Genomic DNA, 16598 nt, shown 5'->3' on the forward strand with positions numbered 1-16598 from the left:
CCTAAGCAGAACTGGGAGTTGAACCCAGGGACTCTGATATGGGCTGTGGACTTCCCAAATGATGTCTTAAGCAGTGTGCCAAACACTTGCCCCCAAGCTGCATTTTTAGTCATTATGTTCTAGGGCTGGTGCTGTGGCTCAAAAGAATAATGCTGCACCCAGAGGGCACTGGTTTGTCTTCGCTGCTCCATTTACTAACCTGACTCCCTGCTTGTGGCCTAGAAAAGCAGTGGAGGATGGCCCAAAGCCTGGGGACCCTGCACCCTCATGGGAGACACAGAAGAGGCTCCTGGCTTCTGATAGGCTCAACTCCAGCCATTGTAGCTACTGGGGGAATGAACCAGCAGATGAAAGATCTCTCTTTTCTGTTCTCTGTAAATCTGCATTTCAAATAAAAATTTTAAAAAATTTTAAATTAAAATTAATCATGCTGGGCCTGGCGCGGTGGCGCAGTGGTTAAGGTCCTCACCTTGCATGCCCGGGATCCCATATGGGCGCCGGTTCTAATCCCAGCAGCCCCGCTTCCCTTCCAGCTCCCTGCCTGTGGCCCGGAAAGCAGTCAAGGACGGCCCAAAGCTTTGGGACCCTGCACCCGCGTGGGAGACCCAGAAGAGGCTCCTGGCTTCGAATCGCCATAGCATCGGCCCGTTGCGCTCACTTGGGGAGTGAATCATCGGACGGAAGATCTTCCTCTCTGTCTCTCCTCTCTGTATATCCACCTTTCCAATAAAAAAAAAAAAATAAATAAATCTTTAAAAAAAAATGAATCATGCTTTGAGCTGAGGCAGGAGGACTACCTTTTTATGCAACAATATCACGTTAGTCACTGGATGCAGTTCACCAGGACAAATGTGAGTGGGCTCTCCGGAGAGGCGCCTGTGTGAGAGCCAGGGCTGTCTGCCTGGCAGCGTCCCAGCAGCTGGGGAAGAAAGCGCCTCCCTCCTGGGGTCACTGGGTCGGTGTGTGGGTGGGTGTGTGGCAGGGCACAGTGAACCTGTCATGTGCCGTGCGTTGTACCAGCCACCTAGGCATTTTCTCTCCACTTCCTTCTCTCAAAAACGTTGGAGGTTCCTGTTTTTGGTTTTTTTAAAGATTTGATTTTATTGGAAAGGCAGATTTACAGAGAAAGTGATAGAGATCCTGGCACTTGCAAGGTGAGGATTTAGCCAGGAGCCATTGCGCCAGATTCAGAGGCTCCTGTTGCTGTTGTCGCCATGTGCCAGATGAAGCTGCTGAAGCTTTGAGCGATTCAGGAATGCTGAGGTCACGTGGTTACCCAGTGGGTGACTTTGGGGGTTCATGGCCAGGTCCACTGAAGATAAGATCCGTGCCCTCCCAAGGCTGAGCGTGCTCTCAGTGAAGTTCACAAGTGAATGACACCAAAATGTAAAGAGACGGACGACATGCAGAGCTGGGGACGGAGTATCACTGGAGTGGCACAGAGGGCACATCCTGAGTTAAGGAAGAAAGTGCATCATCCAGAGGAGCCAGACTCATTGAGACTGCTTTGGAGCTGAGATTTAGCCTGGCATTCTAAGGAAGAACACGAGGGGGCGCTGCTTGAGGTGTGCTTCGGTCTGGCCGCCCAGCTGCACTTTGGCTGCAGTAGAAGTCACCCGCACACCGTGGGCCACTGGGTAGGTGGGCATGTCACACACAGAGCGAATGGAAAATATGCTTATATTTATGAAGCCTTCAGCAATTACTATTTTGGTTTTTTTTTTCTTTTTTAGGAAAAACATAAAATTAAGGCCATAGTGTAAAGTAAGTTAAGCTTCTACCTGTAGGGCCAATATCCCGTATGGATGCCATTTCTAGTACTGGCTACTCCACGTTTTTTTTTTTTTTAAGATTTATTGATTTATTGGAAAGTCAGAAATACACAGAGGAGGAGAGACAGAGAGGAAGATCTTCTGTCCGATGATTCACTCCCCAAGTGAGCGCAATGGCCGATGCTATGCTGATCTGAAGCCAGGAGCCAGGAACTTCTTCCAGGTCTCCCACGCGGGTGCAGGGTCCCAAGGCTTTGGGCCGACCTCAACTGCTTTCCCAGGCCACAGGCAGGGAGCTGGATGGGAAGTGGAGCAGTTGCAACACGAAGTAGTGCTGCAGGCAAAGACTTGGCCTGCTATACCATGACGTCTTTTTTTGTTTGTTTTTCTTTCCTTTAAAAATATTTAATTTATTTGAGAAGCAAAGAGAGAAGTGAGAATGAGATCCATGAGGTAGACAGAAAGACAGGAAACTCCCATTCATAAGTTCAATTCCAGGGCTGGGTCAGGCCAAAGTGAGTAGCTGGGAACTGGAGCCAGATCTCCCACATGGCTGGCAGCGGTCCAACCACCTGAGTCATCGCCTGTGGCTTCCCCAGGTGTGCGTGAACAGGAAGCTGGAACTGGCGGAGGCTAGGACTGGAGCCTGGACTCTGACGTGTCTACAGTTGTCTGTCCCATCTGCTAGGCGTCATTTCTTCTTGTTTAAATGTATTTATTTATTTATTTTTAAAGATTTATTTTTATTATTTTTTTTATTGGAAAGGCAGATATACAGAGAGGAAGATCCTCCGTCCGATGATTCACTCCCCAAGTGAGCGCAACGGGCCGATGCTATGCCGATTCGAAGCCAGGAGCCTCTTCTGGGTCTCCCACGCGGGTGCAGGGTCCCAAAGCTTTGGGCCGTCCTCAACTGCTTTCCCAGGCCACAGGCAGGGAGCTGGAAGGGAAGCGGGGCTGCCGGGATTAGAACCGGTGCCCATATGGGATCCCGGGTGTGCAAGGCGAGGACCTTAACCACTGCGCCACCGCGCCAGGCCCAAAATGTATTTATTTTTAATTATTTTTAAATATTTATTTATTTTTATTGCAATGTCAGATTTATAGAGAAAGGAGAAGAGACAGGAAGATCTTCCATCTGATGATTCACTTCTCAAGTGACCACAATGGCCAGACTGGGCTGATCTGAAGCCAGGAGCCTCTTCTGGGTGCAGGGTCCCAAGGTGTTGGCCCGTCCTCCACTGCTTTTCCAGGCCACAAGCAAGGAGTCAAGTTGGTAAATGGGGCAGCAGTTTTTTAAAAAGGCAGAGTTGGGCACAGTGTGGTGGCCTAGTGGCTAAACTCCTCGCCCTGAATGTGCCGGGATCCCATATGGGCGCTGGTTCTGATGCTGGTGGCTCTGCCACTTCCCATGCAGCTCCCTGCTTGTGGCCTGGGAAAGCAGTCGAGGATGGCCCAAAGCCTTGGGACCCTGAACCCATGTGAGAGACCTGGAAAAGGCTCCTGGTACCTGGCTTCAGATCAACTCCACTCCAGCTGTTGCGGTCACTAGGGGAGTGAATCATCAGACGAAAGATCTTCCTCTCTGTCTTTCCTCCTCTCTGTATATCTGATTTTGCTATAAAAATAAACAAATCTTTAAAAAAAATTAACTTTTCCTGGCGCAGTAGCCTACTGGCTAAAGTCCTTGCCGTACGTGCGCCAGGATTTCATATGGATGCAGGTTTGTGTCCCAACTGTTCCACTTCCCATTCAGCTCCCTGCCTGTACCCTGGGAAAGCAGTAGAGGACAGCCCAAAATCTTGTGACTCTGCACCCGTGTAGGAGATCTGGAAGAAGTTTGTGGCTCCTGGTCTCAGATTGGCTCTGCTTTGGCCATTGCAGCCACTTGCGGAGTGAATCAGTGGACAACAGTTCTTTTTGTCATTTTTTCTCTCTAAATATGACTTTCCAATAAAAATAAATTAAAAAAAATTATTACCTTGAATACAAGGAGCAGTCCCCATCCCTTGGGGATACAAAAGAGAATGAGAATTGAGACATTTGTCCTACCCACCTTCCTCCATGCCTGACCTTCCCCAACCTGATTGGAGGCCCCAAGGGCGTGCATCCCTCTCAATGCATCCCTCCTAATTATGTAAACAATGCTAAAAAGAAAAAAAAAAATAAGGGCCAGTTAGTTTTCTTTGCCTCTCAGTCAGAGTTTATCAGCTCTCCAGCGTGGGTGAGGTCAGGCTGTGCGCCTTTGCCGCAGCTCTGCTCTGCCGTGGCCCCAGGCAGCACTAGACCTTTGCTTGCACAGTGCTCAGGGGAGTGAGCAGGGCACAGACACAATTTCAGTGGCCTTGATTCCACCATTGCTCCAGGTACTGATGTTCCCCTTGGGCTCATTACACTTTTCTGTTTACTTCTGAAGTGTATTTGAGAGTATCCAGCCTATCAAAATATTTTTAAAGGTCTATTTATTTCTGTAAATCAATTTTTTATTTGGAAAAAAAATTTTTTTTACAGGGAGAGAAAAGAGTTCACTGTTTGACTTCCCAAATGGCTTGGTAGACCAAATGGCTTGGTGGGAGAGGATGGGCTGGGGGTGGGTTAGCAGTTGAGCTGATCCCGTGACACCACTGTTGCTAGGCCCCACTGTCAGGAGGAAGAGGAGTTGGCCAGGCAGATAAAGAAAGGGGAGTGAATTGTTAGAGCCACGGGCTGAGGGTCAAGGGCATCCAGCACTGCAGTGGGCTCGGGTGCCAGGTGGAGCATGGCAGGCAGGCTGCTGACCAGAGAGGTGGCTCAGGAATTTGGTCTTTGTCATGCAGGCAGTTGGAGAGGATAAAGGGTTTTCTATTTATGTATTTATTTATTTTTACTGGAAAGTGAGATTTTACAGAGAGAAGGAGAGACAGAACGAAAGATCTTCCATCTGCCAGTTCACTCCCAACTGGCCACAACAGTCTGAGCTGAGCTGATCTTAAGTCAGGAGCCAGGAGCCAGAAACTTCCTCCAGGTCTCCCACACGGGTGCAGGGTCCCAAGGCTTTGGGCCATCCTCGACTGCTTTCCCAGGCACAAGCAGGGAGCTGGATGGGAAGAGGACAGTGGGGATATGAACCGACACCTATATGGGATCCCAGCGCATGCAAAGTGAAGACTTCAGCTACTAGGCTATTGTGTCAGGCACAGGACTAAGGGCTTTAAAAGGTGGAAATACAATCAGTTTTATAGGAAGGAAATTCTTCCAGGGCAGGATAAGGGTGAGGAATCTCCAGCTAACAGCCCAGTTGGCTCTGGACATGGCAGCAGCCATGGCTGTGCTCATGGGCCTAGCTGGGGCTGGAGCTGAGCAGTGTTAAGGAGGTAGGATGAATGTCTATTTTCTTGGGACTCCTTGTTTGACAAGGGTGATGAGGGAGAGGGACAGTAGAATATAGTCCTGGGCCTGGCACTGTCGATTAGCAAGCTAATCCTTTGCTGGCAGCACCTGGATCCCATATGGGTGCCGGTTTGTGTCCTGGATGGTCCAATTCTCTTTCAACTCCCTGCTTGTGGTCTGAGAAAGCAGTGGAGGACGTCCCAGCACCTCGGGACCTTGCACCCATATGGAGACCTGGAAGAAGCTCCTGATTCCTGGCTTAGGATCAGCTTAGCTCCAGTTGTTGTGGCCATTTGGGGAGTGAACCAGCATATGGAGACTCTGTCTCTGTAAATGTGCCTCTCAAATCAAAAGAAAAGGTTTTGCAGAATGCAATGGCAATCGCCAGGGCAGGGCATGGGGTTACAAGTGGGACAGCTGGGTGCTATGCAATGGCTCAGAGACTAAATCCTTGCCCTTCAAGTGCCAGGATCCCATATGGGAGCCGCTTCATGTTCAGGCTGCTGCTCCACACCCCATCCAGCTCCCTGCTTGTGGGCTGGGAAAGCAGTTGAGGACGGCCCAAAGCCTTGGGACCCTGCACCTAAGTGAGAGACCTGGAAGAAGTTCCAGGGTTCTGGCTTTTAATTGACTTTGTTGCAGCCATTTGGGGAGTGACACAGCAGACTGAAAAACTTTGTCTTTTCTCTCTGTAAATCTGATTTACCTTTACGGTAAAAATAAAATGAATTTTAAAAACAAAACAATACCAAAAAAAAAAAAGGGCCTGGTGCAATAGCCTACTGGCTAAATCCTTGCCTTGAATCTGCCAGGATCCCATATGGGTGCTGGTTAGTGTCCCAGCAGCTCCACTTTTCACTCATCTCCCTGCTTGTGGCCTGGGAAAGCAGTAGAGGATGGCCTAGGGACCCTGCTCCCATAAAGGAAACCCGGTTGAGGCTCTTGGCTTTGGATTGGCTCAGCTCTGGCCACTGTGGCCATTTGGGGGTTGGACCAGAGGATAGAAGATCTTTCTGTCTTTCCTTTCTGGAAACCTGCCTTTCTAGTACCAAAAAAAAAAAAAAAAAAAAAAAAAAAAAAAAAACCCTTAAAAAAAAAACTCAACTCCACTGTCAGTGTAGGTCACCTAACCCAAGCCATCTGCGGCAGTTCCCTTCTCAGTAAAATGGAGATACCAGGGACACCGAGCTCTTATCTCCGGTCCCGTAGCAGATTCCAGGGAGGAGGTGGGAATTCAGCGTGGTTCCCAGTACTGTCCTCTTCATTAGTCATTCAGAGCAGGAAGTCTCAAAGAAGGCGGCAGCTGGGCAGTGAGGGCAGCTAATGCCATTTGCCAATCACTTGGACATAGCAAACTCTTTCATCTTCACAACAGGCATCGTGGCCGTGGATATCACAATTCCCAGTTGACTCATGAAAAAACAAATTCGGGAAGGTGGAGTGATTCGTCCGACACTCCCCTGGGCCAGCTCGTGCTCCGGTGCAGCCAGGCGCGCCCGAGAGCCCACGGTCCGCGGGCAGGGCGGCAGCAGCGCGCTTCAAACGCACGCGCCCGCGAGCGGCTGCGGGGCGCGGGGCGGTCACGCACGACTCCCGTCGCAGCAGCTCCGCCCTTTCCCACGCCCCCGGGGGCGGGACGGCAAAGCGCGGGAAATCTCGCCCCGAGCCGGGGGCGCGGTCGAGGGGGGAGCCCCGCAGTGGGCAGCGGGGCGGGGGAGGGCGGCCCTCCCTCTGGCGCGCGGGCGGCCTATCCCCACACGGCCTGCAGAGCCCGGCGGAACCGGCCCGGCCACGCCAGCACTCCGCACGTCACCTCTGCCCCACTTCCGGTCCGCAAGCCCGACCCGCGGGGCCGGTCCCGGTTTCTCTGCGGGGTCCAGATCCCGGGCCTTTTCCGCCACCTCCGAAGCAAGAACTCGGAGGGCCCCTCCGCCTGCGGCCACGTTCCAGAACGGTCCAGACAGCCGCGGGGCCGCGCGGAGACGGCCAGCGGATGACGTCATGTTTCAGGCGGCATCCCTGACGTGCGGTTCTGAGGCTGAGGAAACCGCGCCACCAGACCCACCCACCCGGGCTTCCCTCCTGGCGGCCCCGGGCCCGCTCCGAGCGCCCGGCACACCGAAGCCCAGCGTCCTTTCAATGTGCCTAAGTGAGGAGACGCTTCAGGGTTCCGGCGGCCAATCGGGAGCGAGAGGGGCGGGCACGCAGCCGACACGGCCACGCCCCCTGGAGGGAGGAAGGCAAGGAGAGGGGCGGGCTTCTCTCGAAGAGACGGTTAGCTCTGGCCAATTACTTTTGAGATGCGCAGAAAAGGGGCAGGTAGGCCCCGGTTCAGCCAATGGGGAGAAGGATCCTCAGAGGGGGATCGTTCCGAGCGGCAGTCCTCAAGGCCAACCCAGAGCGAGGCTGGGCGGGGTGTAGGCCTGAGCGACGTGGACGTCGGCCAATGGCGAGTGTGAAAGCGGGCAGCTCAGACCTGGAGCGCGGAGGGAGCTGGCGGGGGGGGGGGGAGGAGGCCGACCGGAGAGAAGCAGGAAGTAGCGGCGGCGGCGGGGAGGGCGGCGGCGGCGGCTGCAGCGGTGGCTGCAGCAGCGGCGGCGGCTGGAGCAGGATAGACTGCTGGCTCTCGGCCCGCGCTAGCAGCGAAACAAGTAAGCGTGCCTGCGCTCGATACCCGCCCTAGCCCCGCCCCCCGGGGGGGCGGGTAGATGCCCCCGCCCCTCCCCCACTTGGTCAACTACCCCCCCTCCCCGCGCCGCCCCCTGGAAGGCCAGGACACCGCCTCCAGCCCCGGGGCGGATGGGCGAAAACTCTCCGCCTGTTGAAAAGCACAGCCCCCTTAGTCGGGTAAAGGAGGAAGGAGGGTCGGGGACCCCCCAAGTCCTGTTGCCGCCACCCCACCCACCCCCTGCCCGAGAAGGCGCCCCCCGAAGCGCGCCTCGGGACTTGGAGGCTGCGGGATGTCGCGACCCAAAATGGTGTCCGCGCCCGCCCGGGGGTGGGGGCGGGAGGAACTGGGCCAGGCCGGCGCGGAGCCGGCACCCCTGACTTGGGTGCAGGTCAGTGTCCGGGGGTGGGGGCCGCGTCCCTCTGGGCGCCTTGCGGATTCATTGCCTGCTGCAAGTAGGCGCGGGGACGAGGCTGCGGAGGGGGACCAGGTCCGAGCGGGGCCCGAGCTGCGGCTGCAGAGGCCGCCCCGCCGCCGCTGCCTGCCTGCACCCCGGCTGCCGCAGCGGTGGTGGTCCTGGGCCCCGAGGTGCTGCGCCGCAGCTCCCAAGGGGCCCGGCCTGGCCGAGGCCCGGCCTGCCTGGCGTACTGCGGGGAAGGAGCTTGGGGGGTGGGTGGGGGTCGCGGCATACACAAGCCCCCCTATCCCCCTTGCGCGCCTCAGTTTCCCGGTCTGGCTTCTCTCTTGTGCGCACCCCACCTCCTCCCCGCAACCTCAGACTTGCTCCCCGCTCCAGCAGCGCTCGGCAGATGGCAAGGACTTAATTCCGCCTGCTGCCCAAGCTTGGCCGCAGCCTAATCGCCACCGGGCCCCTCGTCCTGCTCTCCGCGGCAGGCCTTGGGCCCGGGCAAAGGGCACTGGAGCCCCCCACCGGCCTCCCGGGCCCTTCCGTTCTCTTCCTGTTTAGTCCCTGGGGAAGGACCGGGCTGGAGGCGCGCGGGGGTGCGCGGGGTGGAGCGAGGAGCCGGGACCTGGGCCCTGTGGACTGCGGGGAGAGAGCAGCCGCCGCAAGGCCTGGGCCAGCCGGTGGGGGAGTCGCTGGGACCTTGAGCCCTGCCGCACGGCCAGCTGCCCGCAGCCCCCGGGTGGTGGCTATCAGATGACCTCTAAGTCACTTGAAAGCCAGAGGGGGAGGTGAGTTCGCAGGTGTTTTCTCCTGAGTCTCCACGGCCCACTCCTCCTCTGAGGCCCAGAAGGGGAAGGGAGCTCGGGGCCTCTGTGGGTGGAGAGGGAGCCAGGCCATGGGGAGCCCAGCCCTGGGGTAGGTCAGAGGCCCCGGGCTGAGGGCTTTGTTTAAGGCCGGAGGCTACACTGTGAAGTGAAGAGGTGTGGGGGGGGCAGATTCCCACTCCCCTTTCTTCCTTGAGTTGGTACCCTTCCCCCACCCCCACCTTGGTCCCAGCCATGCCAGCTGCCACCTGCTGGGACTGTCTCCAGTTACAGTCTGCAGGCTGGATGGAGGTGAGAGAATTGGCCTGGGAAATGGCTCGTGTCCTGGCGAGGAAGGTAGGAGGGAGCGCTCCTCAGTCCTCTGGATCAGCCAAGGGCCTCCTCACTGGTTTAGTGCCACATGCACCTGTGGGGTTTTTCCTTTTCCTTTCTTTTTTTTTTTAAATTTGTTTTCTTTTATATATATATATATTATTTTTTTGGTCTTGCAGCAGGCTGGGTTGAGTTGAGGGTTGGATGAGAAGTCTTGGACAGTTGTTGGCCAAGGACACCGGGAAGGATGCGGTGCGTAGTTTAGGGGGTAAGCTGGGCTGGGAGCACAGAGCACAGGTGACAGGCCCGAGGGAGCAGCCTAGTCCCGGGTGGCAGCTGTGCTGCGTGAGCAAGAGAGCAAGCCGGGGAGGGAGGGAGAAGCCCTCGGGAAGGTAGGTGAGTGAGCAGCTGTTTGTGCCTGGAGAGGCCTAGGTGGGGGCCCTTGGTGACCAGTCTGTTGTCACCGTCCCCCCTTCTCTTTGTTCCTGTGTCTTATGCTTGGTCCTAGCGCAATTTCTTGGAGCCCATTTCTCCCTCCTGACCCAGCGCACCTCTCAGTACCAGTGAGGCCCTGCATGGTCCGCGCCTCTGGCCCTGCTTTAGCGGTCCAGTTCCTGTCCCTTCCCAGCTTCCCCTTGACCTGATGCCCAGCTGTAATGAATGATAAGTTGGTCCTGGGCCTGACCGCTCACAACTTCCTTCTGTGCTCACAGGAACCCTGTGGCGCGTGGATTTCTTGTCCCTTCCTCCAGAGAGCGGAAGGAAAGCCGCGATGTCGTTTCTCCCCACAGCAGCGGCTGTGACAGAGCTGTGCCACCTAAGTTCTGGCTGTAGATCTCTGCCCAGTGGTGTGCCGGGCCTTGAGACCCCTGGCTGAGCCTGGGAGATCCATGGAGGGTGTGACTGTGTGCAACATTGTCAGGGTGCTGGTTCCAAGCCGGCCACCGCAGGGCCTGGGGAGCTGGTGTCAGCCAGGCTGCTCTCTGAGCCCCCTGTACCTCTGTCCCACACCTCCCTTTGCCAAGCAGTTCTCCCAGGGTTCGCACACTAAGTCATCACTCCTGATTTGGGCTGTTGTGGGACTGCACGGTGGGGGCAACCTTGACACAGTGCCTGGGGGGGGGGGGCACCAGGATCTCCATGTCAGACTTTGCAGTTTCTCCTTGTTTTCAGTAGGTTTGGGGCCTGCCACTATGGGGGACATGAAGACCCCTGATTTCGACGATCTCCTTGCTGCCTTTGACATCCCTGACATTGATGCAAATGAAGCTATCCATTCTGGGCCAGAGGAAAATGAGGGGCCAGGTGGCCCTGGGAAGCCGGAAGCCAGTGAGGGAGGTGATTCCGAGGACAAAGCAGCGGCCGCTGCTGGGCCTGACCCTGCCGTTCCAGCCCAGGCCTCTGACCATGGCCTGCCACCATCGGACATCTCCACCGTCAGCGTCATTGTGAAGAACACGGGGTGTCCTGAGCAGGCTGAGAACCTGGCTGGGGGTTCCGGAGTGGAAGGGGTGTGGCCTGGTGGTGTCACCAGGGATGGTGCTGTAGGACCTCGGCTGCTGCAGAATGGCTTTGGGGGCCCCGAGCCCTCCCTTCCAGGAACCCCCCACTCTCCAGCTCCTCCCAGTGGGGGTGCCTGGAAAGAGAAAACCATGGAAGGCAAAGCTCCCTTGGACCTGTTTGCCCATTTCGGGCCTGAGCCTGAGAAGCATCCGGATCCCCTGCCTCCCTCTGCGCCTTCCCCGCCTCGGGAGGGGGCCATGAGCCCGCCCCCTTTCCCCTCTGCCTTTGAGTTGGTTTCTGAGAATGGGCCTGGCCTGCTGGGGACCCCGCCGGGCTCTGCCCCACTGCTGGGGACCTTGAAGCCGGGAAGCCCCCAGCACCCCCAGGGCCTTGCTCAGCGAGGCCCAAGCTCCAGCCCCGAGGCCACAGCCATCCCTGCCAGTGATTCGCCTCCACAGGTCGCTGGGGTGTCCTTCTTTAAGCAGTCTCCAGGGCACCAAAGCCCTCTCACCTCCCCCAAAGCGCCCAGTCGGAAGCCCCTGAAGGAAGAAGGGGGGCAGGACGACAAGTCTCCAGGAAGCCCCCAGAGCGCTTCCAGCGGAGCCGAAGCTGCGGATGAGGACAGCAATGACTCTCCTGGCTCCTCGAACTCCCGGCCCCTCAAGGTGCGGATCAAGACCATTAAAACATCCTGCGGAAATATCACAAGGACTGTCACCCGGGTCCCCTCTGACCCTGATCCTCCTGGGACCCCAGCCGAAGGAGCCTTTGTGGCTGAAGCTGGCCTCCTGAAGCTATCCCCCGCCACCCCGACCCCTGCCGAAGGGCCAAAGGTGGTGAGTGTACAGCTGGGGGATGGCACGAGGCTGAAGGGCACCGTGCTGCCTGTGGCCACCATCCAGAATGCCAGCACAGCCATGCTCATGGCTGCCAGCGTGGCCCGCAAGGCCGTGGTCCTGCCTGGGGGAGCGGCCACCAGCCCCAAGACTGTGGCTAAGAATGTGCTTGGCCTGGTGCCCCAAGCCCTGCCCAAGGCTGAGGGCCGGGCGGGACTGGGCACTGGGGGCCAGAAGGTAAATGGTGCCTCGGTGGTGATGGTGCAGCCTTCTAAGCCGGTGCCCGGGAGTGGGGGCGGTACGGTCATCTCCCGGACCCAGTCCAGCCTGGTGGAAGCCTTTAACAAGATCCTCAACAGCAAGAACCTGCTGCCTGCCTACCGGCCAAACCTGAGCCCACCGGCTGAGGCTGGGCTGGCCCTGCCTCCCACAGGCTACCGCTGTCTCGAGTGCGGGGACGCCTTCTCCCTGGAGAAGAGCCTGGCCCGCCACTATGACCGCCGCAGCATGCGCATTGAGGTCACCTGCAACCACTGTGCCCGCCGCCTGGTCTTCTTCAACAAGTGCAGCCTACTCCTCCATGCCCGCGAGCACAAGGACAAGGGGCTTGTCATGCAGTGCTCGCATCTGGTCATGAGGCCCGTAGCCCTCGACCAGATGGTGGGGCAGCCGGACATCACACCCCTGCTCCCCGTGGCTGTCCCACCCGCCCCTGGACCTCTGGCCTTGCCTGCCTTGGCTAAGGGCGAGGGGGCTATCGCCTCCTCTGCCATAACTGCAGCTGTCGCTGAGCCCCCGGTGCTGCCACTCTCAACAGAGCCTCCCACTGTTCCCGCCACCTCAGCGTACACGTGCTTCCGCTGCCTGGAGTGTAAGGAGCAGTGCCGGGACAAGGCTGGCATGGCAGCCCACTTCCAGCAGCTTGGGCCCCCTGCTCCTGGGGCCACCAGCAATGTGAGTTGGGTTGAGGTGGAGGGGGGAGAGGAATAGCCAGGTGCTGTTGGGGACAGGATCTAGGAAGCTACTGGGGGCTTTGCTAGGGAAAGGGGGCGGGGGGGGGAGAGACAGCCTTCAATCCCCTGACCTGCCGTGCTTCACCCCCTTGACAGGTGTGCCCCAGCTGTCCTATGATGCTGCCCAATCGTTGCAGCTTCAGCGCCCACCAGCGTGTGCACAAGAACCGAGCCCCTCATGTCTGTCCTGAATGTGGGGGCAACTTCCTGCAAGCCAATTTTCAGGCCCACCTCCGTGAGGCCTGTCTGCATTTCTCCCGCCGTGTAGGATACAGGTGCTGCCTGCTCTTCCTCTCCTGCCCTGTCTCCTCGGCCCCTCGTGGGACCTGAGGGTCTCATTTCTCCTGGCCCCAGCTTGCTAGCTGGCCGCACAAGGAGAGCCCATGTTCTCCTGTCTCTGTCTTCTGGTTGTTCCCCACAGGGACGAGGGTTACGAAGGCCACCTCCCTGGCAGGCCTGGGCCTTTGCGGCCACTCCCTGGTCCCCATTTCTTGGAGGACCAACGGTGTGGGGGGTGGAGATGCCCTCTGCTGCCTTGCCATGGTGCTTCCTGCTTCCTCCCCCAGGTGCCCCAGCTGTGCAGTGGTGTTTGGGGGTGTGAACTCCATCAAGTCTCACATCCAGGCGTCGCACTGCGAGGTTTTCCACAAGTGCCCCATCTGCCCCATGGCCTTCAAGTCTGGACCTAGTGCCCATGCCCATCTCTACTCCCAGCACCCCAGCTTCCTTTCCCAGCAGGCCAAGTGAGACTTGGGACGGATATCTGAGAAGGGGGGCCAGGGCTGGAGGACAGACTGGGGGTGGAGTGGTGGCCAGCTCTGCCTGAGGGGCACACCACCCTTCCTGTCTGCAGGCTCATCTATAAGTGTGCCATGTGCGACACGGTCTTCACCCACAAGCCCCTCCTGTCCTCGCACTTCGACCAGCACCTGCTGCCCCAGCGTGTCAGTGTCTTCAAGTGCCCATCTTGTCCTCTGCTCTTTGCCCAAAAGCGGACCATGCTGGAACATCTCAAGGTAGAAGCGTGGGGAGGCAGGCGGGGACTTGGCAGTCCTACAGCCCTGAGGAAGTGGGGAGCTGTGGGAGAGCCAAGGTCACCCCATAGCAGTCCTCCCCAGTATCTCCCTCTTAACAGAACACTCATCAGTCTGGACGTGTGGAGGAGACTGCAGGGAAGGGACCTGGGGGTGCACTCCTAACCCCCAAGCCTGAGCCGGAGGAGCTGGCTGTGTCTCAGGGAGGGGCAGCGGCGGCCACAGAGGAGTCATCGTCATCTTCTGAAGAGGAGGAGGTGCCCAGCTCCCCAGAGCCCCCCCGCTCAACTAAACGACCCCGGAGGGAGCTGGGCAGCAAAGGTGTCAAGGGGGGCGGCGGTGGGCCCGGCGGCTGGACCTGTGGCCTCTGTCACTCCTGGTTCCCTGAGCGGGATGAGTACGTGGCGCACATGAAGAAGGAGCATGGCAAGGTGAGCAGGCGGGCAGTGGGTGGGTGCAGGCAGGCCGTACCCATCACCAGGCACTGAGGTTCCCACCTGCTGCTCTCCTAGTCTGTGAAGAAGTTTCCCTGCCGCCTGTGTGAGCGCTCCTTCTGCTCCGCCCCCAGTCTGAGGCGCCATGTCAGGGTCAACCATGAGGGCATCAAGAGAGTGTATCCTTGCAGGTAACCCTTGCCCACCCCATTCCATCCACCCTTTCTACCCAGTAGGTGTGTCCCCTGCAGACCCCAAGGGCATCCCTTTGCTTACCTGTGAGCCTGACCTCTGCTCTGGTAGCTCCTGCCCCTCCTGGCTGTGGCTTTGGCTTTGGCCTTGAGCTGGGCACTGCCACCCTGCTGCTCACTCTCCCTGCCCTGCAGGTATTGCACAGAGGGCAAGCGGACCTTCAGCAGCCGCCTGATCCTGGAGAAGCACGTCCAGGTGCGGCATGGCCTGCCGCTTGGGGCCCAGTCCCCCGGCCGAGGGAATGCCTTGGCTCGGGGCCCTGGTGCCAGAGCCCAGGTAGGCAGAGGCTCGACCTGCTGTTAGGGACATGGAAGTGGGAGACTGCCGGGGCCGTGGGACTGATGGTGACGCCATTTCTTCTGCCCTGCTCCAGGGGCCAGCACGGAAGCGCCGCCAGTCTTCTGACTCATGCAGTGAGGAGCCTGACAGCACAACACCTCCTGCCAAGTCCCCCAGGAGTGGCCCTGGGTCAGGAGGCCATGGCCCGCTGCGCTATGGGAGCAGTGGCTCGGTGACAGAACCGAACCTGCTGGCAGGCCTGAGGGTGGATGGTGGTGCCCAGCAGTGCCTCGACTGTGGCCTGTGCTTTGCCTCTCCTGGCTCTCTGAGCCGCCATCGCTTCATCAGCCACAAAAAGAGACGGGGTGTGGGGAGATCAGGCGCTCTGGGGCTCGGGGAGGGGGAGGAGGAGGCCCCCCCTCCAGCAAGGTCTGACCCAGAGGGTGGGGACTCACCACTGGCCACCTCTGGAGGCCCACTGACCTGTAAGGTCTGTGGCAAGAGCTGTGATAGCCCGCTCAACCTCAAGACCCATTTCCGCACCCATGGCATGGCCTTCATCAGGGCACGGCAGGGAGGCAGTGGGGACAACTAAGCCTCCAGCCAAGCCTGGGACTGCTCACTGCCCCATCTGCCAGGAGCCTGGGTTTCACTGCTGCTGCCACCTGGTCCCTGGACCGGGGTGTTCCATTAACATTCACACTTTGTCCATTTCCTCTCCTCTCGGGAAAGCTTTTGAGGGTTATAGTTGTGTGCAGCCCCCCTCCCCAAGCCCTTGGGGTTTGGTTTGTTAGACGAGTGGCCTGCCATGCCTCCTTTCTGAACCCGACACTAATGCCCCTGCTGCAGACCGCCAGTGAGAAGTGGCGGTGGAGGGTGGGCTCAGGGTAGGGCTGGGGGAAGGGTGTCCTGACACCCCCCCCAGTGGACTCCTTAGGACAGACCGCAGTGGTCCTTAACTGGGCCACGTGCTAGCCTCTCCTGCCCCTTCTGCCCCACTCCCTGGCACTCAAGCCCCTGACTCCTGCAGTGCCTTTCACTTGTACTTTTCCCCCCAGAAATTGTAGGGAGGGGGTGTTGATGGGAATGAGTCCTGTTGGGGGCCCAAGGGAGAGGAGGGGACAGGCTCTCAGGAATGCTTTATTCTTGTAGTAATAATAATACTAACAGTGGGAGAAACTGGAGGGAGAGAGCTGGACCATTAAAACTGCTCATGGTGGAATCCCCATCCAGGCTATTCTTGTTGTGACTCAGACAGCATGGGCTGCACGGGCAGGGGAGAGCCAGCACTGGGGGAGCATCCTTTGCAAGGTGGCTTGGACCAGGACACAAGGAAAGGTCTTCCAGCTGTGTGTATCGCCTCCTGTCTCAGGCACTGAGGTATCTGTTCTCTTGTGACCCTCCTGCCCTCAAAACCCAACTCACAAAGGACACAGGTGGCTAACTAAGGACTTTATTTCAAACAAAAATCAAAAATAAAAAATTGAGAGCAGTTTCCCTGGGTGTCGGGAAGGGATCAGGGGAAGGAACCACAGCTAGGCCAATACCCTCAATACACTGGAGGGGTTGTGGTAATTCCCTTCCTCACCCCTGTGTTGGGGAACCTCAGCAAGTGTGGGGCTCCATGGCAGAGATTACGGAAGAGAACTCGCCTGGAACCAGTCCTGGGAGGGGCAGCAGCATGGCCACAGGCCAACCACAGAATCAAGTACCAAGAACCTACTCCTCCCTCCTTTCCTGGGACCGAGGGATGGAGCGGAAGGGGTCCCTCACAAGGGAGCGTCACCTCTGTGCTCTGGTGGGCTGTGAGTCCTGGAGCCCATCAGGTGGTAATACTGACAGCTGGGCAGCCAGAGCCCTGGCGAGTCTGCACCCTGGGGCTGGTTCTCCCACCCC

At 58.1% G+C, this 16598-nt stretch overlaps 1 protein-coding gene across 3 annotated transcripts; it reads left to right on the forward strand.

The window, feature by feature from the left end:
• The first annotated feature begins 7702 nt into the window (after positions 1–7702).
• On the forward strand, positions 7703–16581 carry ZNF687 (zinc finger protein 687). 3 transcript variants are annotated; one of them, XM_040999235.1, is made up of 9 exons: positions 7703–7792; positions 10525–12644; positions 12800–12978; positions 13270–13446; positions 13557–13719; positions 13839–14168; positions 14250–14362; positions 14558–14699; positions 14797–16581. In XM_040999235.1, the coding sequence occupies exons 2-9, from the start codon at positions 10545–10547 to the stop codon at positions 15295–15297; spliced, it is 3705 nt and encodes a 1234-aa protein (XP_040855169.1). In that variant the 5' UTR covers positions 7703–7792; positions 10525–10544; the 3' UTR covers positions 15298–16581. The 3 variants fall into 3 exon arrangements, with proteins under 3 accessions (XP_040855169.1, XP_040855170.1, XP_040855168.1); XM_040999236.1 differs by having other exon boundaries at positions 10528–12644; XM_040999234.1 differs by lacking the exon at positions 7703–7792 and having other exon boundaries at positions 9836–12644.
• Positions 16582–16598: the final 17 nt, after the last annotated feature.

This window comes from Ochotona curzoniae, unplaced genomic scaffold, assembly GCF_017591425.1.
Source record: "Ochotona curzoniae isolate NIBS_2020 unplaced genomic scaffold, NIBS_Ocur_1.0 scaffold_1037, whole genome shotgun sequence".
Lineage (NCBI taxonomy): Eukaryota > Metazoa > Chordata > Mammalia > Lagomorpha > Ochotonidae > Ochotona > Ochotona curzoniae.

What these genes read in the sequence shown, in the direction of transcription:
- ZNF687 (XM_040999234.1), top strand. Translation starts at nt 10,242, where the DNA reads ATGGAGGGTGTGACTGTGTGCAACATTGTCAGGGTGCTGGTTCCAAGC. An exon ending in AAGAGAGTGTATCCTTGCAG is followed by an intron (nt 14,363 to 14,557) that starts GTAACCCTTGCC and finishes CCTGCCCTGCAG; the next exon opens with GTATTGCACAGAGGGCAAGC. An exon ending in GCCCTGGTGCCAGAGCCCAG is followed by an intron (nt 14,700 to 14,796) that starts GTAGGCAGAGGC and finishes GCCCTGCTCCAG; the next exon opens with GGGCCAGCACGGAAGCGCCG.